At 37.0% G+C, this 27,874-nt stretch overlaps 1 protein-coding gene across 2 annotated transcripts in view; it reads right to left on the bottom strand.

Moving 5' to 3' along the window:
- The window catches only part of NBEA (neurobeachin), a 457,382-nt gene that overhangs the window by 365,341 nt on the left and 64,167 nt on the right, over positions 1–27,874 (bottom strand). For both annotated transcript variants that reach the window (XM_054003372.1, XM_054003379.1), the window contains exons 2-5: positions 14,008–14,239; positions 7,489–7,589; positions 7,143–7,238; positions 4,611–4,732 (exon numbers count right to left, since the gene is read on the bottom strand). In XM_054003372.1, coding sequence (XP_053859347.1) covers positions 4,611–4,732; positions 7,143–7,238; positions 7,489–7,589; positions 14,008–14,239 — 551 coding nt within the window. The remainder of the gene's footprint in view (positions 1–4,610; positions 4,733–7,142; positions 7,239–7,488; positions 7,590–14,007; positions 14,240–27,874) is intronic.

Raw genomic sequence — 27,874 nt, 5'->3', positions numbered from 1 at the left:
CCATGCTGCCTGCCGTTGGGCTTTCCCCTCTGCTGCTCCTGTGACCACTCCCCAGTCCAGCCCCGGGAAACCCCGTGTCTGCCGCCCCATCCCCACGATCCCACTCAGTCCGAGGCTCGGTGTCTGCCCCTGCGGAGTTCTCTGGTTGGTCGCTGTCCTACGTCATCATCGCGTCACTTGCATGGATTGGGGGGCGGCGTCTGCCCTCCCCATCACATCCCCTATATCATCCCGCTCACTCCCAGGTCCCACTGCCATTCCCCCGACATGGAGTGCGAAGCGTGGGTCGCTACCCCCCCACTGCAGCTCTCAGCGACAATAAAGCTTTCCTGCCCTCCTTGTGGGTGATCTGGACATTCCTTCCCTCTTTGCCTCGGATCCTGTAGTGCAGGCGACTGAACCCGGCGGACCCCGACCGGCGTGCTGGTGCCAGCGGCACGCAGGAGAGAAGCGGCGAACCCGGAAGTCCAGGGGGAGGCGGCGCCGGAGCTGCCTTGGACGGGGAGAAAGAGAGCACGCTTACGCTGCAAGTGGCGCCTAACAGTGGGGCTTGAGCCGGCAGAGTTGCCTTGTGCAGATGGAGACTCACCACGAAGCACCAGGAGCCGTGCGGAGAGCCATCGCCGCCGGCGCGCAGCCGTGCCACTGATCAACGGGCGCCGCTGCCGAGCCGAGTGTGCACAGTCCACACGGAGCGCCACTGCACAGGTGCAGAGCTGCACCAGAACTGTGCTTTGTGTTAGACTGAAAATGGGAGAGAAGACCCCCCCGAAGTAGGTCAGTGAACTCCCCGCCATCCACAAGGGAGCACGCGGATGCTTTTCCCCATGTGGGAGGGGAAGTGAAACTCTTCACGGCCATGAAGAGCCAAAGAAGAGAAACTTCCTGGGACCGAGGACCCTGGTGACAGCTTTTTGTTTACAGAGATCCTGGTTTGGTGAGTGCTAGCGACGGGAGGGTACCCAGGCTATACTCTTCTTCACTTGGGTGGGCTTTACCGTGCTTCTGAGGGTACGGAACACGCAGCGCGCAGCATGAGAGGTGGCTGCTGGGGTCTCTTGCATTTTTTGGGGTTTTTTTTTCCCTCTTTTTCTGCAGCAGGGGTGAGGTTGTGTGGGTAGAAGTAGCATGGGGACCGTGCTATCTGCTGACCAGAAGGAATTTTATACCCTGCTTAAGGGAACTCTATTGGTGAAGGGCCCCTACCCCAAAAGTTCGGTTAAACAGTTTGTAAGGTGGTTATACTTTTCCTTCCCACGCGTAACCGCGGGGGACGCTCACAAAAAAGAGTTCTGGGAGCGGGTGGGAGCGAAATTGACGGAGGGGATCGAACGCAGGGATCCCTCCGTGAAAAATTCGTTTGCCACCCTCCATTTGCGGATTTCAGAAGTGGTGGAAGCTGAATCCGCACGAGAAGCGAGCAGGGAGGGGAAAGAGCCACCGTACAAAAATGTTGTTTCTCCTGAACGTGTTTCCCCATCTTTCTTTCCTACCCCTTCTTCCCCTAACCTGGGTGGGTAGGGAGGGTACTCTGCTACTTTAAGGCACAGGGCAGCCCCACAAGTGTGGGCCGTGCTCCTGGCTCCCCCAAGCTCCCCTGGCACCCCTGCCTTAGCGAAATTGGCTACTTCGCTGAGGAACTGACCCTAAACCCCTTTTCCAATCCCTTTTTCCCTGCTGAAAATCCTGGCTCTAGAGCTGCCTTACGCTGCTCTGTTTCTTTAAACCCCTTTCTTTGTTCTCCTGAGGAGGCCAAGGCCACGTGCTCAATCCCTTTGTCTTCCCAAGATGGAGGGCAGCCATGTGGCAGGGTCTCTTCTTCCCACAACCCCTTTCTGTCCTTTGTTCCCGGTGTCCCCACCTTTAACCCAACCCCCACCTGCCTCCCTGTGGGCGTGGGCGCTGCCCCCTCGGGAGGTCGGGTTACTCCCTCACGCATTGTTACCCCTCATGGGGGTGTTCCCTCCAGCCCTTTGCATGTCCTCCCAGTTGAATCATCAACCCGCCCTCCCCCACCGGGGAGAGCTCTGCCATCTCCACCCCGCTGCCTGAGGGAGGTAGCCTGCGTCCTGTTCCCCACACCCTGTCCCCATCTTCCCATGGGTCCCAGAGAGCTGGGTGGGAGGGAAGAGGGGGGAGGGAGGAGCAGGGGCCCATACCCCCATCTTCCCATGGGCCCCGGAGAGCCGGGCAGGAGGGAAGTTGGGGGGGGACAGGAAACCCTAAGTTCCCCTGGGTCCCAGGCGTCTGGGCGGGAGGGAAAAGGGTAGGGGGGGGGGGAATCGGAGCCCCTGCCTCCACATTCCCATGGTTCTAGGAGACCCAGGAGGGAGGAAAGAAGAGGGAGGGGGGAGAAAGAGCCCCCGACTCTGCAGTCCCATGGTTCCCAGAGACCCGGGAGGGAGGGAAGCAGGGGGAGAGGGAAGCTGAGGTGAGTCTCTGAGCATTTTCCAGATTCCGTGGAACGGGTCGAGGTGGCAGCTGAGAGGCATGTGGAGGGATCGGAGGTTCAGGACAAGTCTGTCCTGGAAGCAGCATCCATGAACACTGGCACACAGCTTGAGATCCCTAAAAGGCCCAGAAGCCATGTGGTTGCCTTGGATGCTGTGCCTCCAAAGAATGCTGGTCTGAAGCAGCCTCCAGCAAGACGCAAGTGCTTCCACTGTGATCAGAGAGGACATTTTGTTATCCAGTGTCCATTCTTGGGGAGGGCACCCCCAGGGACAGTGGGAGGGGGGAGAAGGGGAGGGAGATGCCATTCCCCCAAAAATCTGAAAAAACAACGTGCACCTGCCTTGCATGAAGATAAAAACAAGGCAGGCCACAGCACCTTAAGGGGAGCTGTGATTTATCAAGTAATTGTGCAGGTGGTAGTTCAAAACATCAGGGTGCCTGTGAGTGTGGCAGATGACCCCACCAATCAGGGGGTTGCATCAAACTGCAGGCAATGCAAAAGGAAAAGGACCCTACAATCTCCTTAAAAAATGCTTTTCCCCAAAGCCCCAGAAAAACTTTTCAGCACCCTAGTCTGTGTGTGTCCCAAATCCCCATGTTTGTAATAAAGTGGTCCCAGTTCCACTATCCCCAAACACCCAGGGAGGAACCACCCCCAGCATCATCGCAGCAGGCCCTCTCCAAAGGGCAGCCATTGCAGCAGCTGAAACACCAAGAGCAGAAGCTGAGCGAAGAAGTAGTCAGACGAGCAGCGAAGAAGATCAAGCAGCTGTTCTTCTTTTTTATATTTTGAAAAAGAGGGAATTGTTGCATCCTGGGATTGGGTTTTAGGGGTTCTTATTTGTGTTAGCTAGCCGAGTCCTGTGTACCCCCACGCTTCCCCCGTGTCGTTTCCCCTTCCCGCCCCATGGTTTCTGGCCCCATGCTGCCTGCAGTTGGGCTTTCCCCTTTGCTGCTCCTGTAACCTCTCCCCCGTCCGGCCCCGGGAAACCCCGTGTCTGCCGCCCCATCCCCACGATCCCACTCAGCCCGAGGCTCGGTGTCCACCCCTGCGGAGTTCTCTGGTTGGTCGCTGTCCTATGTCATCATCGCGTCACTCACACGGATTGGGGGGGCGGCATCTGCCCTCCCTATCACATCCCCTATATCATCCCGCTCACTCCCGGGGCCCACCGCCATTTCCCCTCCGTGGAGTGGGAAGTGCGGGTCGCTGCCCCCCCCACCGCAGCTCTCAGCGACAATAAAGCCTTCCTGCCTTCCTTGTGGGTGATCTGGACATTCCTTCCCTCTTTGCCTTGGATCCCGTAGCGCAGGTGATAGAACCCGGCAGACCCCAACCCGCGTGCTGGTGCCAGCGGCACGTGGGAGAGAAGTGGCGAACCCGGAAGTCCGGGGGGAGGCGATGCCGGTGGGCGTCGGAGCTGCCCCAGACTGGGGAGAAAGAGAGAACGCCGCACCCAGGGGGTTGTTGGGCACTGGAACAGACTCCCCAGGGAAGTGGTCACAGCACCAAGCCTGACTGAGTGCAAGAAGTGTTTGGACAATGCTCAGAGGCACATGGCGTGATGGCATGGTCCTGTGCAGGGCTGAGTTGGACTCAATGATCCTGATGGGTCCCTTCCAACTCGACACATTCTGCGATTTCCTTCTGAGATTGGTATATTCAATTTCTTTCATATGTGTTACATTGACATTAAATTTTCACATTTTTGGGGAACCGGTCATCACTTAGCCATTTTTATATCTATAGATCTACTTTCTACTACCTTTAGCTAATGTGCAAACTGTGCACTCTGAGTTTATTTTGTAGTACTGACCTCAGCTGAGAATCCTTACCACTGACCAGATAATATGACAACATTCTCCATTTAAAGCTCTAAGAAATAATATATTTTAGAATTCCTAAAGAAACTACAACACTAGATTTTATGGTTTATCTATGAGGCACATGTCTTGAATCCATGGATTTCTGAATCACAAAGCAAAAAGGACAGATGGTTTTCTAAGAATTTGTATACAGTGAGCAGCCATTAAAATCTTCAGATATTTGGCAGGGGCAGGGGGAAAGCATGTCAGGGACTAAAAATAATGAGAAAGATTAACTGTTGGTTAGGAAGCCAGAACAAACCATAACTGCAGTATTATAAGCTACTTACCAGTAGAGATAGGGTTTATCCTTATCTACATTGATATTGTTTAGTGGATCCATACGAAACCAGGTATTAAGAGTAAACCCATTTTGATAAGGCCACTTAGCAATAGGAGGCAATGCAATTGCCTGGAAGGAGGGAAGAAAAAAAAGAAACAAATTATTAGTTTTTTGAGAAATACTGTTAAAAGTAATACCTTTCTAAAATCCTGTATCATTCTAGATCTGTAGATCTGCTTTAACTTTCAAGTATGAAATATAGAAAAAATAGTGCTTTTGAATTAATGCATTACTTTTCTATCTATTTTAAAATAATTTAACTTTTAACTAGATAAATTCTATTAATAGAGGACAAAATTAAATTTGTGAATGGGCAATATTAAGAGAACAAAAAGAAAAATTACTTCTTCAGAAATTAAACTATAAATTCAGCTTCTAACAGTTATTAATTTCTTCAAAAAACTTACATATAAAACCAAATTAATCAACACATAAAGTAGAGATTCATTATTAAAACTAAAACTAATAATTTCAAGGAACACCTTTGGGATATGGCTTCTGCCTCCTGAGAGGCAGTTTCCTGCCTGAAGCAGAAGAGCTGCTTGATGACGAATGGGAACAACATCATCTGGGAGTGGTACTATCACCAAGCACAAAGTGTCCTGGACTTCAGTCACAATTGTAGTGACTAACATGCCACCTGCACAGACTGGTAGAGATGTAATACAGTACTGGGAAGAGCCCTGCAGCTGGGAAAATGAAGAAGCTCTCAGCAGCATATCTATAGACTCTTGGCTCCTTCATACTGCCACTGAAGTCCTGGATATACAAGAAGCACGCACTTAACTTTAAAGAGAGCCAACCTGAAATTTATCATGCTGATTAAAAGTTATGCTGTTTCTCTGTCTGATGTCAACTTTGTGGATCACACCTGAAAATAAACTCAGCGCTAGTGAACTAGGTCCTATCCAGTCTCTTTCTTCTAAATAAGTCCTTTGGCTTTTGGGTAATTTTTTAAATTTCTGCCCATGGTCCACTTCAGAGGATGTATCCTCTCCAGACCTTCATAGTGCAATCCAAAATGCATTAAAAAATAAGTGTAAATTTGAAACTTATATTTCTTGATTTACAGGTGTGCAGTTCATCATGAGTAGTATGTGAAATAAGATCCTGGAAGAATCAAAGGAAAGAGACTCTGCATTTCAATCAAGAACTCCTGTTATTGATGCACATCTTTGGACAAGAAGGAATATTTGAAATTCTTCTCTAAAACCTTTTTTTCAACCTCTGATAAAAAATTAAATTTAAGAAAGAAATTTCATCAGGGTTTGCCTCTGAAGCTCGGAAATGTCAAAGCAGTATATGTCACTGTAGACATTCATATTCTGCAACACCTGTCTTGCTGGTGCATGTATTTGTAAGAGATGTTAATTTTAATGTGCTTTTAATTTAGCAAGAGATAATGAAACTTTCTCTTTCAAAACTTATAAATTAATTCTTTACACAATCCACCCTATGCATTTTGCTGACACATCTGTTTAAAAGGCTGGATATCAAACAAGATCAAAGACCTAATCTAGCAAAAAATAACCCAGGTGTAAAACAGTGATTATCAGCCAGTTTACTTCCCAGATGCAATCTGCTACTCTGACAAGTCTGTTCACAAGGAATGGATGTAGCAGTTTGTGCTTGAAGAAAATTATCAGTGCCATTGACAGATGAAGCGCAGGTAGAGCAGCCTTCATGAACTAGCATGAGAAAACAGGAGTCTCAGGATTATTTTCTGTTAGAAGATTCCACGTTCTACCTGAGCATATACCTACCATTCCGTACCAGAATGGAACTGTACCTCAGATTTATGTATTCCCCATATTAACCATTTGTATTTACTCTCTCAATAATCTATAAATCTCTACACAATACTTTAATTTATTTGTAGGGTTAGTTGTTTTTTTTTTTTTGTTTTTGTTTTTGTTTTGTTTTGTTTTGGGGTTTTTTTTGAAAGTAAAAAAAAATCCATGCAGTGAATGGAAGAGAGAATATCTACTTGGGAAGGTTTGGAAAGGATTATCATTTTACCATTGTAAATTATCTCCACTGCCTTGATGGAAAAGAAACAGTTGATGGAATTCAGAGAAAATGAAACCTTTATAATAAAATTTATGACTAAGCAGGCACTGTAAACTGTGATGATATGGACAAGTTCATTTCTTGATTTTTCTCAACTCTCTCCTTTATATAATATGGATTAAATTATTCTAACAAAATAGCTCTGTTCTTTGGAATTTTCAGGTTTCTCTTTCACAGTAACTTCCTTAGACCAAGATCTGCTGCTTGATATTCCATCCTCACAAGTGTAACTTCTCAACACCACAGCTACCTTGTAAGTCTGTGGAAGGCAATGTCTACAGTACTCAAACATGTATTTCCCCTCTCATTTCCTTTTCAAGAATTTCTGAAACCAAATGAAGGGAAATGCAAATGAGGAGTTAGCTATTTATTTGTTCCTGAAATTGTAGAATTTTGGTTGAGAACTTACTGCAGCACTACAGCCTGGGAAGTTGAAAAAGGTATCAGGCCCATGTCTCTGTGGCATCTGATTAAGGACTGATAATAATTTAACTGCATGTCTTGGCTGTGAAAAAAAGAAAATTGCACAAAAGTCAATACAACCATTTTTGTACTCTCTAGGCTACAATGGAAAGTGGACAGTTTTCAAACAACAGAACAAATTAACTTTAAAATAGTTAGCAAAAATACTTCTTGAACATATGTTCAGTCAACTTGAGAAAACAAATTCAAGTTCATATGTCCCAGGAGACAGTTTATGTTAACTTCAGTCTCTAATGGAATGATACTTAATGCTTTATCTGATCACAGCTTACCCAGATTCCATTTTCCCCTCGAAGCATGCTGAACAAAAGCTTCAACTCCTTGACAGTGATGCTGTAGCTGGCAAGAACCCCCAACATATCAACTAGGAGATCTTCAAAGGAAAATAAAGTTATTCTGAACTCTGAATTTCATTGTTTTGATAAACACAAAAAAAAAAAAGCTGAAAAAATTAATACCTTTAAAAGTAAGTGTATCCACATATTCTAAAAATCCAAGTTACTTATATTGAATATTTTACAAAGGATTTCATGTTAAATTTTGCATCACACTTTCAAAAAAGCATTACAGTTATGGAGCATTAATTCTTCCCATTTCACAACATGCATCACATATTATAAAATTCCTGCTATATATTTTTAGGATAAGAGCTCCTTCTTTCCTCTGAGGTTAGCATTTTTCCAAAAATTTTGACCTAAAAGATGCTTTACATTAACCTAAACCTAGCATTTTATACTATAATTTGTATCATTCCCCCATTTTTGCTACAGTGATAATGCTTCTGACCTTTACTGTAATGAAAGGCCAGGGGAAAATAAAAGTAAAACAACACCTGCCGCTGGCCCCTGCTAAAAAACCTAAACCAACAAAAACCCCACAAAATCAATCAAACAAAAATTCAACAAACAAACCAAACAAGAGCAAAACAAAACAAAAATCCAAACAAACAAACAAAAACAAACAAACAAACAAAAAAGGAAATCAAACAAACAAACAGAAATCATAGCAAGAAAATAATTAAAGAGCACAATAAAAAGAAGGGATCAAAATTGCTAACAGGATTATGGAATACAGCTTTCATTACAGTATCTCAAAACCCATAAGCTTTTACAGTAAGAACATTAAACAGAGTCTTCCTTTCAGAGACTATTAGGTTAAAAAATACTTATTTAAAACCCCAGAATTTCATTTTAAGAATTTGTTAGCTTGTGGGATTCTGAACCTTTTCTTATACTCCACACTTTTTTTCTGGAATAAAATGGACTAATAAGAATTAGAACTTGCTCTGGCGGGAGGTAAACCAATTTGCTCATATTCACAGATGAGGCATAAGAATGTAATTCAAAGATCAAGCAATGAAGTCCAGAGTTTTCAAAACAAAAGAGCTATGACAAGACAGAATCAGCATTGACACATTGTCCTCATCTGTTCAACAATCATGGAATTCCTCCACCCCCTCCTGCCTCCTTGCTAAAACTTGTAGAAGACATAACTTTCTACAGATAAGTTTACATTTTACTGTAGGACTGCATGTTATCCTTGGTCATTAGTGAAAGGATGACTCTTACAGGTGCTGACAAAGAATAGTTTTCAGGAGAAACAATTCTTTCCAAAGACATTTCACATTCATATTTTGTTTTAAAACAATTTTTCTCATTGCAAATCCATACATATGTGGTTTTGAGCAAAAGCATTAATATTTATTTAGCTTTTTCCACAATTAAACTACCTTCTAATCCTTAGCAAGCAAAAGGCATGTGTGAAAAATGACTATAATTGAATTTACAGAAGACATAGTAAATTGTTTAGTGAGTGAAATTGCATATCAGGAAAGGCAAAAGAAAAGCATTTGCAACTTAGCAGACATTCTGACCATAAATTCTGAATATAGTCCTAATCTCCAAGTATAGATTTTTTCTCCTCTCTCATTTCTTTAATCTTCCCTTCAAAAAGAGTGCCACATAAATTTGTGAGAGAATTAGGGAAAACAAAATACACCTAAGAAAAATAAATGCATTTTCTTTCATGGTGGTGAATTCTATGACTCAGCTCCCCTAGTACCTGCCCCCTTCACTGTGGTATCCAGCCTGCGATGTAAAGCTGGCACATCCTGTGCATGATCAGAAACTGGGAACAGACACAGTTAACACTCAGAAAAGGAAATAAACACAAGTGAATACTAATCTTTGGCTGAGAATTTCCCAATTCCTATTTTGTAGTTTCAGCTTTCTTTTCAGATCAAGGGACTGCAAATTTTGCTTCCTTTACAGAGAAAAAATGTTGTGCAGAAGCAAAGTTGTCTGATGAAAATCGGAACACTACTAAAAAGATATGTTGTAATATAGAGGAAAAATTGCAAACAAATACAGTCAAACACAGAAATAATTGGCAAGTTTTCAAAATCACTGAACATCTGCTGCTTTATTTCATTGTTATAGCCCTGTACTACCTTATGGCACAGAAAAATTCTTATTTCTACTGAAGGTGTGGGTAACCTACCGGCATTAGAAATACATATTTATAAATAATGAATTAAACATTGATGGAGAGAAACAAAATAAGCTCCCTAATTATGTAACTGGGTAAAACAATGACCTGGAAGATTGAAGCCCAGTAGGTAACAAGAAAAGATAAAGCAAACAACATCTGTAGAAGTTGAAGCACTTAAGGATATTTAAAGGTTTCTGTTTCAACATAAAAACTTAATTATTACGTAACTTTATTCATGCTTATTAGAAATCTCATAAAAGAGTCAGTCCCATCTGGTTTATAAATCCTAGTAATCCACTCATCTATAAATGGACAAAGGTCAGAAAGCATACTACATCTGGACTTTCTAAATGTCTACTTTTTTTTAATATTAAATAAGATTACATATATAACTGAAATCCATGATCTCATTTCAGAAACAAGATTGTATATTACAAAATTAAGTCCAGAAGGAGAAAACAGGCAGTTTCTCATTTTTAATGTATTTCTAATTTATATTAATGGCACCTTCTGAATACTTTCATATTAAGCAGTTTTCATATGATCTATAAATTAACCTTTAAAGAATGCTTTATTCAGTCACTTAATATGAAAATACAGTAGAAAAATGCCTGCCTGTCTTTCAAGTAACAATGCACATATATCAAAATGAAGGGTCTGGCATTAACTTTGGAAGACATATTAAATAGCATTCAAAAGAAAACTTCAGGAAACTACCCTCATGCCTCCTTAACCTCTTAATATTACAAGGCCATGAAATTGTGAATTTTAACCCCTGTTGGTGATGTAAATTAATTTTTACAGGTTGCAATCAAGAATGTGATAATTCTGCAGTTTTTCTTACGGAATGGGTTGAAAGAGGAAAGCTTGTTAACAGCCCATTAATGACAGAACAGTCAAAACCCAACATTGTGGCTTGAAAACTAGGAACTGTTTCAGTGCTTAAGAATTCAGTCCCAGAAGTTTTAGAACAATTACCTACATCATCACAACATAACTGTGAGGAAAAAGATGGGACTTAGGTGAGACATATCCACTCTCTATGAGTTCAGGTTACTCTCTCATCCATCGTTCAGACCTCTGAGATGGGACTACAGACACACTATCCCAAAGAGTCCCTCAAAGCAGGTGATCTGCTTCACTACTCATCACCTGGAAACAGAGAATCGCAAGAAGTGAGTCCCTCAAGGAAGATTCTGTGCAAGTGTTTAAAAAAAAGCACTAATCTTCTATGAAAATATTTTCTCCTTAACTATTGACAACATGGCTGACCATTCCCTATATTAGTATAACAGATTGTCTCAGTACAAAGATTTTTTTGAAAGGTGGTGCTTCTGGAAAACAATTTGAGCCCATTTGGGTTGCCATTGAGACTTTCAAAATGATTAAGCTTTTATTCCTCACCACAGAATCTGTAAAACTGCATGAAGTTAGATATTTAAAGTACTCAGAACCTCATGAATCTGAGAGTCTCCATCTAAACAGACAGAAAAATTCTTCTCGTTGCAAAAGTTTGGGTACATGTTTATTTGCTGCTCTCTTACTATCATAAAATCATAGAAGAGTGGCTTCAGATTTAGACTGGTCCTGAAAGTGAGCTATGAGAACATAAAACAGATATTATTGCCTGTCTTGTCTATTTAAACCTTATCTAGGTCCAATCAAAATGTTTCACAAAGGAACAAGTGAGATGACCTAAAAACAAACAGGCAAGTCCCAGAGAAGCAAATTACCAAAAAAAAAAAAAAAAAAAAAAAAACAAACCAAAAAAAAACCACCCCAACAAAAAACCACAAAAAAAAAAAAAAACAAAACACAAAAAAAACAAAAAACAAAAAAACAAAAACAAAAACAACCAACCAACCAAAAAAAACCAGAAAACCTGTACCCTTTACAGATGATGATTCAAAACCTTGGGTTGACAGAGTACTAGCAACTGTTTTGGGAAAAAAGTGGTACTGACTTCCTAGAAGTAAAAATGAACACAGCTCTTGTTCAAAGTATCCTCCCTTTAATGTTAAAAATCATTTTAACACAAAATTTCTTATTTTATTCCCTGGCTTTGGGATGCTCATAGAAATATTTGAGGTAAAACTAGTCTACAATTATGACCTCAATATTTGCATAGGAGATTAGGGAACACAGATACTGCATTAGTTGTCACTGATTTTGCTTAATATCGAAATAGTTATTACATGACCTTTTTTGTTACTTCTGACTTATTACCAATATTATTATCACTTAGAAAAGGACACTAAGATGCCTACAGAAATCAAGAGATAAAAGTAAAATGATCAATTTGGTTGCTTCCATGTGTTATTCAAAAAAACCTCTCCAAAAATCATCTATTTACAGTTATCAGAGGAAAACACTAGGAATCATGATTCTGTTCAATCCCTGATCATGATATACTTATATTCATGATACTTAGATAATTTGAAACACACTGCAAAGCTAAAATGTCATCAGAATTCCAATTTTCACTTTTGATTTTAAATTAAATATATATTCCATCCATGTAAGTATACCAAAGAACAAGCTTACTGAAGTTTTTTGTGCAGGTGGTCTCCTTCTGAAGCACTGTGTGACCACTCTCAGAAATAAGATCACTGAAGTAGATGATCCATTAGGTTGTTTTTTGTAAATTTACTATACCTGGTTTATATTAATATCTGTAAATTCAGAGTGATTTTTAAATTCCCAAATGCTCCTAAAATCCAGATCATATGCTCTTGATTTCTGACTTCTACAATTAACTAGGCAGTTAAAAAAAAAAAAAAAAAAACAACTCTCTAATGGAGGCACCATTACAGTCTTGTATGCCACATATACAACTTACAGGAGCTTAAATTGGACAAATTTTGTTGGTGTGATTACTCATGTAAGAACATTATCTCCATGAGTTAAACCCTGAAAGATTTTAGGATAGAAATTTTTGTTCTCATCATATAATGTGTTATATTTACCATGGAATATGAGAGTATCTTTACCTTTACACTATTCTGACATACCATACTTACAAATATTGTAAACAAAACATAGTTGGTGAAAATCATTATTTATGAATCTATTGGTCTGTTATACTTCAGTCTGAATTTCACTGTACAGTATTTAGCAAAACACTTTAAAATGATTTTAGCATTTAGAGATACATTCCTAAACAAGATGTTGATGATGTCTTGTTTTGAAACACAGAAGGCAGCTTTTCCAAATACTTAATATAGCAAACAAATTTATACTGAATATAAAAGAAAAAAGGACAATGAAAAAAATAATTCCTCAGTAATCTAGTTTTCATTCTATAGTTATCATCTTCTTGTTTCTTGTCTGAAATCCTTGCTAGTTTACAGTTCCACAAAACCTGTACATGTGTCAAGAATCAGATCATCAACTGAAATATTAGAATTACAGAAGGTAAAGCTATGAAATCTTTCAAAAATGCCTCACAATATAAGTATTCTACCATCAGTCAGAAATTATATAATAATTAAGAACTTTGCTTTCACACTGTATTGAAAGAAACTGCCTAAGCTCCCCCAGGGAAAATAAATAGTAATCATATAAATCTCTTCAGGTGCCATATTTAAATGTGATGAGCAAACATGTTCTTTATCCAATTAATCAGGATTATAATCTGTACTCTGCTATGGAGAGGACGTAGTGTGGAATATCCTGAACTCCCACAAACATACCATGAAAGCCTTAACTGGGCAATAAATTCATCACTTATTTTCAGCAAACAAAGCAAACATGCTATTTTTTTAATGCTGCAAAATGCTATAGGATGTTAAAATACACAAATGTAAAAAATTAAAATGCATTATAGGGACCACAGGAATACATTATGGAATGACTGTTTAATGTAATCCATATGTCCAGCATGAAAACCTGTAAATAATATCTGTTATGCTGTCATATGAGGTTATGTTTAAAATGGATTTAGCAATTCTGACATCATGATTAAAAATCACTAATATATATAAAAACTAAAATATTGCCTTGTAGTTAAAAAGTCTAACACTGTTTCTAATTATTTTAATTTTTTTATCATTAAGATAACAATATCTTCTCATATGAATTAACAACCAGTTATTTTATACAATGAATCTACAGAGATTTCAAACTAAGAATATATTTTTGTCATTTTCCTGAAATTAATAAATAAGTACTTCTGACTCAATAGCAGTACTAATAAAAACATCACTTTAAGTAAAAACCAAAACATCCCATACCCTTCCATAATCACAAAACATTGGCAAGTCAAGAATGCAATAATTATTTTATCAGTCGGCAATTTATACCTGCAATCATGTCGTCCACAGTACTCATCTTCAGCAGTACCTGTTCAATTAAGCCAACTTCTGTGCTAGTCTGTAAATTACGGACACTTTTACGTAGAATTGCAGTGAACATACTCCAGATTTCTGCTTGGCACGTTACATCACAGTGCTCCAAAAGCTCTGACATGCATGTAATGCTCTCTGCATCCTGGATTATAAAGTTCATCTCTAGATCAAATTCACCACCAACCAGCTAAAAAAGAAAACAAGAACAGCATTAAAGTGTGAAATACATAGTTTAGTGTCTCTCATACCTCCATTGTGACCAATACAGAAAATGTTTTACATGGTTAGAGAAGCAACTTTGATAAGAGAAAGTTACAGTTATGCTTTCTAAGAGTAAATTAACAATCATGCTATGCAAAACAAAGCTTGTAAAAAATATACACATTAGTATCATAAAACACTTCCTTCAATTTTGTCACTGTGTTGAATATAGCATCTCAATAAAATAAAATCAAAATATATTTGAAGCATTCCTTCCTATGAAGTAATTGAAATGGTAGCATGGCCCAGACAGATAGATGTAGTGCAGAACCTGAAAAGCTCAAGAAGCAATAGAGGCTTTTCCACCATTCTCAGAAATTTGCTTACTCAATTAAAAAAAAGACACTGAAATTAACTTAGCTTTTTGTCCTGATATAAGCCAACATTTTCCCTTAGTTATGTGTTTGGAAGACCTTACTGCCTTTTCCATTGTCCCATCCAAACAGTCATGCCCCGAAAAATAACCACTCATCTGCTCTGGAGTAACACAGACATAAAAAATTTACATTATTATACCACACATCAGCTCATTGTGTGGTCAAGGAAACCTGCTGATTGGTGCAAGGGAGAGACTGAACCCAGGAAAGGAGCAAGCACTCAGATAAGAAGTGAGTTAACAGCAGCACTGATGAAATGACAGCCTGACTCCTATCAATCCAGGTACTGGTAAAACACTGCCCCCAAAGTCTTAAGCTCCAATTAAATAGCACAAATACCAGGCATGTATTAGGAGTGAGAGAAAAGCAAACCAGTAAAAGAAGATGCAGTCAAGACCAAATTCTATCTTCAGGAATGGAATTCAACATTTTTGATCAGTTATTTGTGTAACTTAAAAAAGCTGAACTCAAGACAATCTACTAAACCAAATACGAAATTTAGCTTAAAGAAAACAAACCCCTTTTAATGACATAAACATCTTTCAGTTCTGAAGGAAACACAGCCTGACTCTCATGTATCCTACTTTATCCTAGTAACTTTGAAGAATTTTGAAAGTACCAGTGTGAAATTTCACAGAATCATGGAATCAGAGCATGGCTTGGGTTGGAAGGGAACTTAAAGATCATCTTGTTCCAACCACACTGCCATGGACAGAAACCTTCCACTTGACCAAGTTACTCAGAGTCCCCTCCAGCCTTGGTCAATCTCTCTGGGCAACCTGTTTGAGTGCTTCATCACTCTCACAGTAAAGAATTTCTTCCTACTATCTAATCTAAACCTTCCCTCCTTCAGTTTAAGGCCTTCCCCCACAAACCTTATCAGTACATGCCCTTGTAAAAAATCCCTGTCCAGTTCTTTTTTAGGCTCTCTTTAAGTGCTATAAGGTCTCCCTGGAGCCTTCTCCTCTTCAGGCTGAACAAACCAACTCTCTCAGCCTGTCAGCAACACTAATTTCAGTAACTGTAAATATATTACACAAAATAATGGAATAAATTTATATTAAAATAATTCTAATAATTTTTGTTCTATTTGTTTAATGGAGTTATGTAATTAAAATTTCAATAACAAGTTTTAAATTAAAGCTATTCAAAGAATTATCTCTTATAAGTGCATAATTTCAACAGTCAATTTTAATAGAAGGCAAAGCTATGGCCTATTTAAAAGCAGTTGGTATTGACTTCAAATTAAACTCCAAAAAAAATAAGCAAGTGGAAACTATGCAAACTTTTTTGGTGGCTAAGCCTACCCAAATATTCAAGGACTTCTTTCATATCCCATCTTCAGACAAATAATACAAGTAAGCAAGGACTAGCTTTGGCTTCCACCCTAATTTATACTTTGCATTCCCTTTCAAATTACTTTTTCCTCTATCAATTGGTTGCTAATATTAATTATAATTTTGTAACATAAAAGCTTCTAATATGCTAAATATATAAACTGACTACCTCCTTAGTTCTCCTGAGACATTTAATTACATTCAAATAAAAACTATTATCCTAATTATAATTAGTACTTTAATTTAAAACTTGTGACTGTATATCATATATTTGCATATTTGGTAAACACATAATGTGTACCAAAGGAAGCCAAAAAAATGTCAAGATTAGAAGCACACTATTTCTGTGGTCATTCTTTAGAATGATGAAACAGTTTCATAGAGTTTTTACTCTTTTTTTAAGAAATCCAGGCAGAATTTTTATTTCTGAAACAGCAGCAACCTGTCCATATTTCATCAGTAATCTGCATTGTTGTGTTTTCAGATATCTCTTCACCAGGATGTGCCTGAGATTATGTCAAAAACACACAGAGGTAAAACAGCCACCTGTAGAAGACAACCAATTGAGCTCTCTCAGATGACTATCCAAAGATGAAATTAAACACCTCCTGGAAGTGTTTACTTTCTTCCATTTCTTTCCACAGAGGAAATCTAGGATGAAAAATTGTATCTGCTGAGTCTTCATCACTGGATACATTCAAAAGCCATGTGGTCACAGATCAGGACCACTGGGCTTAGTTGGCCTCGCTTTTGCAAGAGGGTTGGATCAGAGAACCTCCAGACTTCTGTTTCAACCTCACAAATTCTGTGATAATATTTTGACAGGCTACCTTCAGACTAGATATGCTACCCATCGTTTGGTTTTGATAAGTTTGACTTAAAAACAAGGAAAAAATTCAGTTATGCCTCAGTTGGAATGAAGAGGTGCAATGCAGATTGATCCCCTTTCCTCCAACACTACCCACTGTAAACTTCTAGTTAATTTAAATTAATAAACTAATATAGAATAAGTAAAGCAGATGGAAATAATTCACTACAGACTAAAATAATTCAAAGTGTATTTGCTTTCTAATGTAAATCAATATACTAATATGTAACACTTAAGAGACTGAAATGAAGCCCCTGTATCAGTCTGAAGTGACAGGATATTTCTGTACTATTAAAACCAAAACATCTTATTCTATAAAGCATCTCAGAAAATCTGCAACAAAAATACACTGAACGCTCATAAAATTGATTCTATGGAGAATCTTCTCCTGGGCTACAGACTATCCAGCAGGTGCTACAATTATTTCACTTGCACAATTGGCTACAAGAAATTTATAGCCCATCAGCCTGACTGCTTATTTCACCAAAGAAAACATGAAAATGCTCCTATTTGCCCTTAACTTCAGTTTAAGCATATTTTAGACAGCAAAAATTTTCATAATTATCATTAAAATCAACTTATCCCTTAGTAAAGGGAACAAATTAATGAACTAATTGACAATGATAGCAACAATTCAGGAAGGTAGGGGAAGGTGACTTCTTTAAAGTAGTCATCCTAAATTCATGATGAATTAAAAATATTAACAGCTTTGATAAAAAGAAGTCTAAGATGACAAGGAAAAGCTAAACAAAAGTGAAGCAAGTATACAGAAATAAATGAACATGGTTAATTTGTGTTCGAAAAATAGACCAGGCATCTCTGCTTTAAAATGTGCACAATCAAATGGAATTCAGCAAATAAAAGAAGTAGAACATTCACTACAAAAAAAGTATCCTCTAACAACATTTCTGCAGGTGGATTTCCCAAGGAGGACTGTAGGTGAAGAGGAATAACCAGTCTCCACCACAACAGGGGGAGGTAACCAGCAGAGAAGCACAGTGACAATAAGCTGGTAATATGCTGACACCAATGAAAGGACCAACTTTGCTGAGTAGCCAAAAATTCATTAAATCCAGTTAAAAACCAACCGCTGAAATCTATAAAGATTTTTCTGATATCAACTGTCCAGGAAACAATGCTTAAAAAATCAAAATTAGTAAATGCAAACTAATTTAACATTATTATAGTTTTCCTCATGTGTACAAGACAACAGGCTCCAAAGTCCGATATTATCATCCAGAAAAGAGATCTTGGATCTGGTGAGGGTGCTGCTTCTAAAAACTCTGCCATATTAAAAACTGCCAATAAACAACTAAATATTCATAATGAATTTACAGCTTTCTAAGTTGGGTAAAACTGTGGATGCAACACCATATACCAAAAAGTTAAATCATACTTTCAAAAATTAACTTATTTTTAATATAGCTCCTGTAATAGACTTCTGTAATAAGACAAATTTCAGCTAGAGTACAACATGAACTCTTCGACAGAAATCCTCACAGAAGGCAGTATGCCATACCATAAATTAGTGCTCTTTCCATATCATACATCTCAAATGCAATCTTTTTTTATGTCAAACACAAAGTCTTCACATTTTTCAAGGGACTATTTAATATTTAGTAAAGACCATGCTTTCACTGTGATTAAGTATCCTGAAGTATTGCTTGTACTTTCTCATATTTTGCATTTTTCACAGCTCAGCTGTAAGAAATGAAGCACCAATCTAGTGTTGAGATAATGGTTACAGGTGTGTTAACTGTGGTCAACAAACAAGTCCTCCCAAAGTGGTACTGAACTGCCAGTAATAAGCAAGTTAAACTGGATTCCCCGTGCTGAGATTGCTTATAACAGGTTGACAGTCCTTGCAAATTTTTCCAAGAACCTTCCTTTACCTACACCACCATTCTCAAATGCAGCTGCTTTCCTTGGAATCTCCATTCTTCTGAGTATTGTGGCCACTCCTCAGTAAGTTTCTACCATTCATCATGCTATGCAATAAAAGGGTTTCTTCCTAAATTGCCACATCTCTGCAGAACTTAGGCTGGTCTTTTACACCCTTTTGATCTAGAACAGAGAAGAAATACTCCCCCAAACACAAGTTGTCTACATATCTCAGATAGCATATTCATACCAGTTCTTGAAATGCAATAAAATACGTGCTGCTGAACATCTAGAATTAAATTGTTACTTCTGAAAATTGGATTTTTTTAGTATCAGATTCTTCAAATCACGTTTGAAAAAATGCATTGAAATTAAAAGTAAATAGAATATTTCAGCTGGATGTGACCTAGAAGAATCACCTAGTCCAAGTGTCTGACCATTCCAAGGCTGTCAGAAAGTTCAAGCATGTTGATAAAAGCATTATCTGAATGCCTCTTAAACGCTGACAGGCTTGGGGCATCAAACAACTTTCAGAAAGTCTGTTCCAGTGTTTGACTATCTTCTTTACAAAGAAGTGCTTCCTAACATTCAATTTAAATCTCCCCTGGTACAGCTTTGAACTATTCCCATGCATCCTCGCACTGGATACCAGGGAGAAGAGCTCAAAAACTTCCCTCTCCACTTCCTTTCCTCATGAAACTGTAGACAACAATGATTAAAGACAGCATATTAGAGCTAAAGTCTATATAAATCAAAGTCTTAAAGCATTTACATCTCTAAGTTTGCAGTTCATTGCTGTCAAAGAAGCATTTTCTAGCTTCCTTCAAATTGGAGTCCTATCTGCATTTATTTAAGAAAAAAATCAAGAATTTGAATTCCAATACTAGACAGACAGTGCCACTGAAAAATTCAAGTATCACAATACTATAATTACTAAACCCCTAACTACATCCAGGCCTAATCTCCACCAGGTCACTCCTATATTCTCCTAATTAAGTAATATCACATTTGCTCTCCTTTTTCTAAAGGCAAAAATAAATGAAGGCATAACACAGTCAGCATGACAACCTCATCTGTTTTAAACAGAAGCATGTTAAGTTCAAGTATATACATATACAACCAGAATAAAATAATAAAAAAAACAAAACAAGACAAACAAACAAAAATAAAATAAAATAAAATAAAATAAAAAAAAACAAAAAAAAAACCCACAAAAAAAAACCCCCACACCTCTTTCCTTGTAGCTATATAGGGGGTAAACAGTTTGGAAACAAAATTATTAATTCTCTTCCTCTCCCTAATGCTCATCTCTCATTTTCAGCATTATAAAACAGCTGACTCAGCATATGGCACAAGTTTCCACAGAAAAAGAGCTGAGAATAACCCACTCAAATGAGACTGAAAATCTCTTAAAATCCCAAATCAATTAGTTCTTTTGAAAATTAGTAAACCTTTAACTGAATATGATAACTAAAGTAATCATATTTAACTAAATATGATAACTAAAGCCATTATATAGCATGGAAAGATAATTTTTGTCAAAACTGGAACATCTTTTCTACAAAACAACACTGAACAGATTTTATAATCACCAGTGAGAATTCCAAATATGTGGAATCAGACTGCTACTGTTTCTTATATAAAGACAGGCAACAGTATAAGCATTAAAGCAGAGTTGTCTGAGAAAAGCAGTAGCGGACTTGGGCAGGAGAAAAACAGGTTACTATTTTATGGTCCTTAACTAAAACCTTAAACTTCTAAACAATTAATTCAGATTTTTAGGAAGATTCTTCTTCAACTGCATGAAAGAAGATTTCTTTAGGCAAAACCATTTAGAATGCTAAATGGAATAAATTAAATTGTTCAATGACAAATGTGTGCTGATCATATGCACTTGTTAACCTAAATATATCAATATAACTACAGAGAAAATCACAGCTAAAAAAAAACTTAAGAAGGTATGTTTCATAACTGGCACACATTATTTATTTTTAAATAAAAAAAAAGGTAGTCCTTAGAGATTTGAATTACAGCTATGTGTATCTGGGCTAATTTTCACAATTCTCTTTACCATTATGGGAAGGTAAAAGATGCTTCAGGGAAGTGATTATCTCAGTGGTTTTAGCTGCAACATCAGAATGAAATAAATCTTTTTCAGGGAATGTAGTACTTTTTACTGACTATAAAAGGACAACAAGTTCAGACAGGCACTTCTAAAGTTATGTCAGATAAATCTTAACCAATGTGCTCACAATATGGTTTACAACCAAATGACAGCACTAAAAGACTTATTCTCATGTGAATCATTACAACAGGATACAATTCTGCACATTAACATACTCTTTTCAACAAGCCTTCCTTCAAAACCATTTTTACTCTGAATAATATATTGCACATACTCGGTAGTTTGTCACTAAGGGAATGTTACCTAGTAAGTTTATTAACAATTTTAAAGTAATCTGAGAAATTAATTTAAATGGGTTTTTTTATACTTGCTGAGACAATATGAATGAAGTAACATGGTAAGCTTTTAGTACTTAAAAGAATATGCTTGTAATTATGCAAGCTTAAAAATATCCCATGAATTTACCTTTATTTTCTTACATTTTTCTTTGAGGGAGGAGGATACTCCTGTAGGCAGATCAACTCCAGTAGTAGATCAATTGCATATACATATGATTTACTGAGACAACTATCAATGACACTCACATAGATCACAGGGCTGTATAACATCCTTGACCATGTCAGACCTTTCCTAAGTCTTGTGGAGGCTTAAAGAGGAAAAAGAAATAAAAACCCAAACACAAAACCAAAATGGGCTATTCGCCACAAATCTCCTAAGCTGTTCTTTACCTACTGCAAAAAAACACTTTTGGGGTAGGACAGGAATTAGTTTGATGAAGTTCAAATACCTGCCTTCATAAAAGCTTCTTTAGCACAAGAGTCAGATTCTTTGAAATAAAAAGTCCTACTTCTAGAAGGAATGCAAAAAAAAAAAGTTTTAAAGTGTGACACAGGACAAATCTTACCTACTTAGAAGAATTTATAAAGTAATCCAAACACATCTGACAGAAAGACTGATAAAAGTATTTTATGTAAAAGTACCTAATCCAAAACACAAACCCAAAAGTCCTCCTCATGGTCTATTGCTCCTGAGCCACTAGAAGGACACTTCTACTATTTATTATTTTGATCTTCACAAAAGCATTTTTGGCCAAAGCAGAATATGAGCTTTTACTTCAAGATGTTGAACCTGAAAAATTAAAGACTAAGAAATAAAAATTGCAGGTTTATTTTCAGTGAAGTAAAATTAAAACCATTCTCAAACTTTTAGCGAATTTGTTTTCAGTTTATCTAGTTCAGTTTTGCTTATAAATTACTTCTGACCTTGACTTAATCACAAAAGAGATCAGCCAATTAAATAAGGGACTTTCTTACATCAAAAAAGGGAACAGATACTGAGAATTTATTTTAATAAATAAAATCAAGCAACTTAGGTTTGCCACATGTCTGAAAGCAAAAATTCAAAATTTATTTTTATGGACTATAAAGAAGTTGATAAATGAGCACAGCTTAAAGAGCACGAAAAATAGTATTACTAAACAGATATTACCAGTTCATTTTGCTTTTAATACTTCATAGCCCATCCTTGCCTGTCTTCTCTCACTTTCAATAATAACTTTAAGATCAAGGTACGAATGCTAGTACAGTATAAGCTCATGCTTCTAACTGCCTGTTTTCAATAACCAGGTGTATTTTAAAATTAGTTACTTGGTAGTGGTTTGGAATTGTGGGTTTTTTTGATTTTGGGGGGTTGTTTTTTCTTTAAGGTAAAATACCTTTGTTTCCAAGCCAGAAAAGAAGCAAAATAAATGGAAATAACTGAAGGTTACAAAAGTCACAAAATGTACTTCAAAAAGATAAATGTTTTTTGCAACTACTTTTGTAGTCTCTTCTACTAATAAGACTAAGCACTTGCACTGCTGAAAATTACACAGCCAAATCTAATAGGTCAGCAGCATTCGTTATTTATTTTTCAACAGTCACAAACTATATGAAGTTTTTTGGGGTGCTTTAGATAATTTGAATGATATATTATCTCTGTAAAGCAAACCTTGCTGAGATCTAACATAGTTATCAGAAAACATCACCAAAAAAATTGAAATTCTAAGAAACATTAAGCTGTCAACAATTACACATTGATTTAAATCTAATTTGTATTGCACAGCAAACACTATCACACATTATGTTTGTGCAAACAGCAATGTCTGTTTTTAAAAGAAGACAACTGGAAAAACATTCAATGCATGCACACCAGTTTCCCAAACTTCACATACAGAAGCAAGGAGAATGTATTTGCAATAAACACTAATAGAAAATTTTAGTCAACAGAAGTTGCCAGTAACTCAGAAGAATTGTTTAATAAATTTCTTTGCTTATTTTATTCATTTTTTATTATTCTAACATACTTGTCAAAGCAATTTCTCTTTTGTATGTTAACTCACAGATGTAGTCTGTGACTAAAACAAATTGCAACAATACAGTTAATGGAATTTTAGTCTTGGAAAATGATAGGGTTTATTTCAAAATAGTCTGTGGGATTGTTCCCTGGTACATCAAGGACACATAACAATTAAAGAAGAAAAACATGACAAAGAATGTTGATTTGTGAGGATCGTGGTGTATGTGCTATCTACACACTTTGGCTAAGATCAAAAAATAGCCACATACCATCAGGACAAAGCCCACTAGCCCCAAGTACTAGGCCACTATCTTCTTCTAAGCAGCCATCATATATTCCCCCTTAGTCTGTAAACTCAAAATAATCTGCAGGCTCTCTGAGAGAGGTACAATCAGGAAGGCAAAGTGGTTGCTCTCAGAGGGCATTACCTGTTTTTCCTCGCTATTCAGGAGCTCTCTTATGTGCCACTTACCTTGCTAAATACCACTTGACATAAACCCAGCTTGCTTTTTTCATACCACTGCATTGTTGTTTGGTAAGAAAAGGAATTTCTTACATTTCTCTATTAAGATTAAGCTATCTATTACCTACTTTTATTTCTAAAATAAATAATGAATTTTTATAGTGTCCTATTCTCATGTCCACCTTTTTCTTAAGTTTTGGTGTTCTTTAGGGTCTTTTACTGCTTTCATTTTGAAATGTTTCATTTCCTTCTTGTCACACAACACTTGACAACTCTTAAAAGCCCAGAAACTATAAATCATGGCTATGCAATATTTAAAACCAAAACAATTCCAATTAATTTAGTTATGAGAGTGCCATTTTCCAACTGATACGTATAGATGTACTTTAAAGATTAATGGCAGAGGGATAGCCCAGGCAAACCACAATGCCAGGTATAAATGATCTTAAACAACACTGGAGTGAGATGTGCACAGCACTGGTCTTTTGCTGAAAAGCAGGAGTTTAGTGGGAAGGTCCTTAATTCTCAACATCCTGCTGCCTGCTTACATCAATAATTTTAAAATATGTAATAACATTTTTTGGTTGTTGTCAGCATTCTGAAATGCTGAAATTTCCAGTGGTTATGTTCATCACCAACTATAGAAGCTCTGCATTCAATTTCAACATGCTCATTTTCATCAATCTTTCATTTTTAATTAACTATTTACCATGCAGTCCTCTGCTCCAAAAAGTTAATGTGGGAGAAAAGAACCCAGTGTTTGGCACAGTGAAAAGCCCTCACTCACTTCTGAACAGTGACTCTTTAGTGACTCTTTAATGATTATAGAAGTAATACTGGGCATGGGCTATAGTTCTATTTAATTCTCTGCATACAACATAATTAGGCTAAAGCCAACAGTAAAGGCAGAAGTGCCAAGCAGAATTTTTCCTTTAAAAAAGATATGTAGAATCCAGGAAATAATAACAGAATAATATCTATTACAGAGTTAGATTTCTTTATGGAGCTTGAGCAAATGCTTCCTGTAGAATCTACCTAATTCTTGTTAAGACTGAAATGCCCATTGACTATATTTTAAAAATAAGCACAGTCAAATATATGAACAATTATGGTTTTACCTCAAACATTACTTTGTCCCCATTTTTCCATATAAATTTTAATTTATAACTAGTAAAACCCTTCAATTATTACAAAACCCAATAATTTCTCAGGAAATGCCATAATTTGAAACAGCATAATATTGCTTAGTAGGCAAAAAAATGCAGAATACATATACATGAATTTAAGATGTCAGGGCTGGAGAAATCAATAGCCAGACACCTTAACAATAGCCATATAACTCCTGCTCCTTTTCAGTTTTGGTTGCCTGAAGTTTGTTAAATTTTCAAGCAAAGACAGTCCATACATTCTTTAAGGTTCTGTATTTCTTTAAGAAAATCAATACAAGTTACACTATTTGTTACATTTTTCTTGTCCTCAAAAGTGCTCAAGATAAAAGACAGGTATTGTCCTTTAAAACCTCTTAAAAATTTTCTAATCCAATTTATTTTTTTCAAGTCCTCACAAGAAGAAGCTGCCCTTGATTATAAGGGCAATTTCTGATACCAAGATTTGTAAGGCTAGGATTTTTAACCAGATATGTCAATATGTGTCTCCTTTGTTTCTCTAAATAACTCTCAAATAGTGTAAGAATTTTTTTTCTGGTTTGTGACTGGACTCCCACAGGGTTTTAGCTGTCATTAATGATTTAAGATCTTTTTTTTGTGCAATGATAAAACCCAAAACCTCAATTGCTAAAGGAGGCACCACACAGACCATAATGAATTGTTTTACAAACATTTAAGTGCATCCTATTTGCCTTCCTCCAAGCTTCTTCTTAATTTATTATGTAGCTCTTCATGCAGTGAAATACTTTCTTTAACTTCTAGATGATAACAGTTAAGAAAGAACAAAGGCCGGAATTATACTGTCATTTAGGAGGTGCAACTCTAATGACAAAGGCTTATTTATGAGAAGGAAACTGGAAGGCAGATAAACAAGAGTAAGAAACAATTTATTAGTGGCCAGAGTTTCCCTTATGTAAGAAGCTTGTTGGATCTTCATTACACAAAGTATCTCAGCACTTGAAACTCAGTGACAAGAGGCCAAGTATCTACAAAACGTGTAACAGTATAGACTGGGCATATACAGAATTTTCTCTATTATAGTGTCCCAACCTCACATTATTTGTGACACAGCAATCTCTTGCCCCAGAAATAACATCATTGTTTCGATAGGCCAATAGATTTTCTTCCAATAATTCCTCTGATTAGTTTCTGAACCCTCAAATTCTTAGAGACTTCTCAGCCCATGGTAATGAGTCCTACATTTTGCCCATGATTTGTGTAAAAATATCTTGCTATACATCTGCCATAGGTATATTTAATTTCAGCCTTGTGCTACTTGCATTTTGAAAAGCAGAAATCAGGTGTTTTCTATCACATTCTCTCCCTTATTTACTTATATTTCAATTACACTTGGTCAGCTCTTTTCCAAGCTGAACAATTGTACTTTAAGTCACTCCTCATCTGAAATCTGTATTTAATCACACTTCTTACCCTTCACATTTTTTGCTAGTCCTAATATATTAATTTGAGACTGGACATCAGCAGAACTTCATACAACATTCAAAATACAGACATATCATTAATTTATAGAGTTTCAAATAAATGACTCTTGTATTGCTCATTTTTCCTTATTAATGCTTCCTTATATTTAATTTCATTTTCTGATTGCTACTAAGAACCAAAACATTTTCCACAAAGCTAACATCACTGTGAAGCCATTTACAATAATGTCTGTGAGAGTGCACAGTTAATATAGGGTAGCAGATGTGAAATGAAGTTAGAATTTCTGTTACTCCCTATAAGATAAGGAGAAAATAGACTTCTGAAAAACCTTCTAATAAATACTACACAAAATAAATGAAGTTACATAAGCACCATACATCACTGTAAACAACAACAAACCTTTCCCCTTCATGATTCCCATCATAAGCTCCATTTATACATAATTGCTAAACAAAATTTCAAATGAAAGGATAGTTCTACTGATAAAGAATTAGGATAATAAACTCTTATCACTCAAAAGGAAAAGGTAGCCTCTCATCAGCACATTAGCTCTTAGCTAATTCACCTTAAAAAAAAAAAATCAACCTAGAGAAGTGCTTACAAAAATATGGCAAAGAGCCAACAATATTTTTCAGCAAAATACTCCATCACACTTTAACATTTCTTCCATGTTTTTATACTAGTCTTATTAATCATTCACTCATTATAATTAAGCTTGGAGGAAACACTTTTATCTTCTCTCTAAGACTCAGACCCAGAATTTGAAAACAATATCACTGTGGACTGAGTTTCAAAACCTCCATCTCCAAATCTAATTACAGAGCTCCATCTGTACTAAGAATTCCTTTCAAGGCATCATGTAACTGGGTAAAACTGAAATCACATATCATTTGGGTTAATAACAAGACAACTACAGATGAAGTGTCAATAATGACAGGGTTAGGTCTTACGTAGTGGAGGAAATTAAAGTGTTCTTAATTGCATTAAAAGAGAAATTCATACTCTGCTCAGTTAAAAATCCTCAAAAGTTGCCAAAGTACAAAAAATTTTATGACAATTCTTTTCTCAGTACATAAATAAGATTTACCTCTACTCATCAGATGCAAATATTAACTTATTAGCAAGAAGAATCTAAAAAAAATAGAAGGAGGGGCCTTTAACAAAAGAGGGCTTTAATCACATTAGAACACATTTTCAATCACAGTCCTATGGAGCCATGTTTTATTAACGAATATTTTGGTTCTAAAAATATCAGCTGCCATTTGAAGTAATTATGTTTGGTGATGCCTTACATATTCTGCAATCATATTTTAAAAAATAAATTAGAACACGAAGGACTTAATGCACCTAACTTATTAAAAAATGCAAAAAAAAAAAAAAATCCTCCAAAAAACAGCATTCTAGTTACACATAAATGAGAAAGTAGGAGAAAAAAAAATCAGATTAGAAGTCATTCACATGAGACACCAGTCAAACTTCATATTTGACTGTTTTTGCATTAGCTCAAAAGAAATTCAACACATTTTTGTTCTAGGGAAAGGTATAAAATACTAATCAGTAAATA

The sequence above is a fragment of the Vidua macroura genome, chromosome 2 (genome assembly GCF_024509145.1).
Source record: "Vidua macroura isolate BioBank_ID:100142 chromosome 2, ASM2450914v1, whole genome shotgun sequence".
Classification (NCBI taxonomy): Eukaryota; Metazoa; Chordata; class Aves; order Passeriformes; family Viduidae; genus Vidua; species Vidua macroura.
Note: the sequence above shows the minus strand (reverse complement) of the source record. Positions and strands in the feature narration are given on the sequence as shown.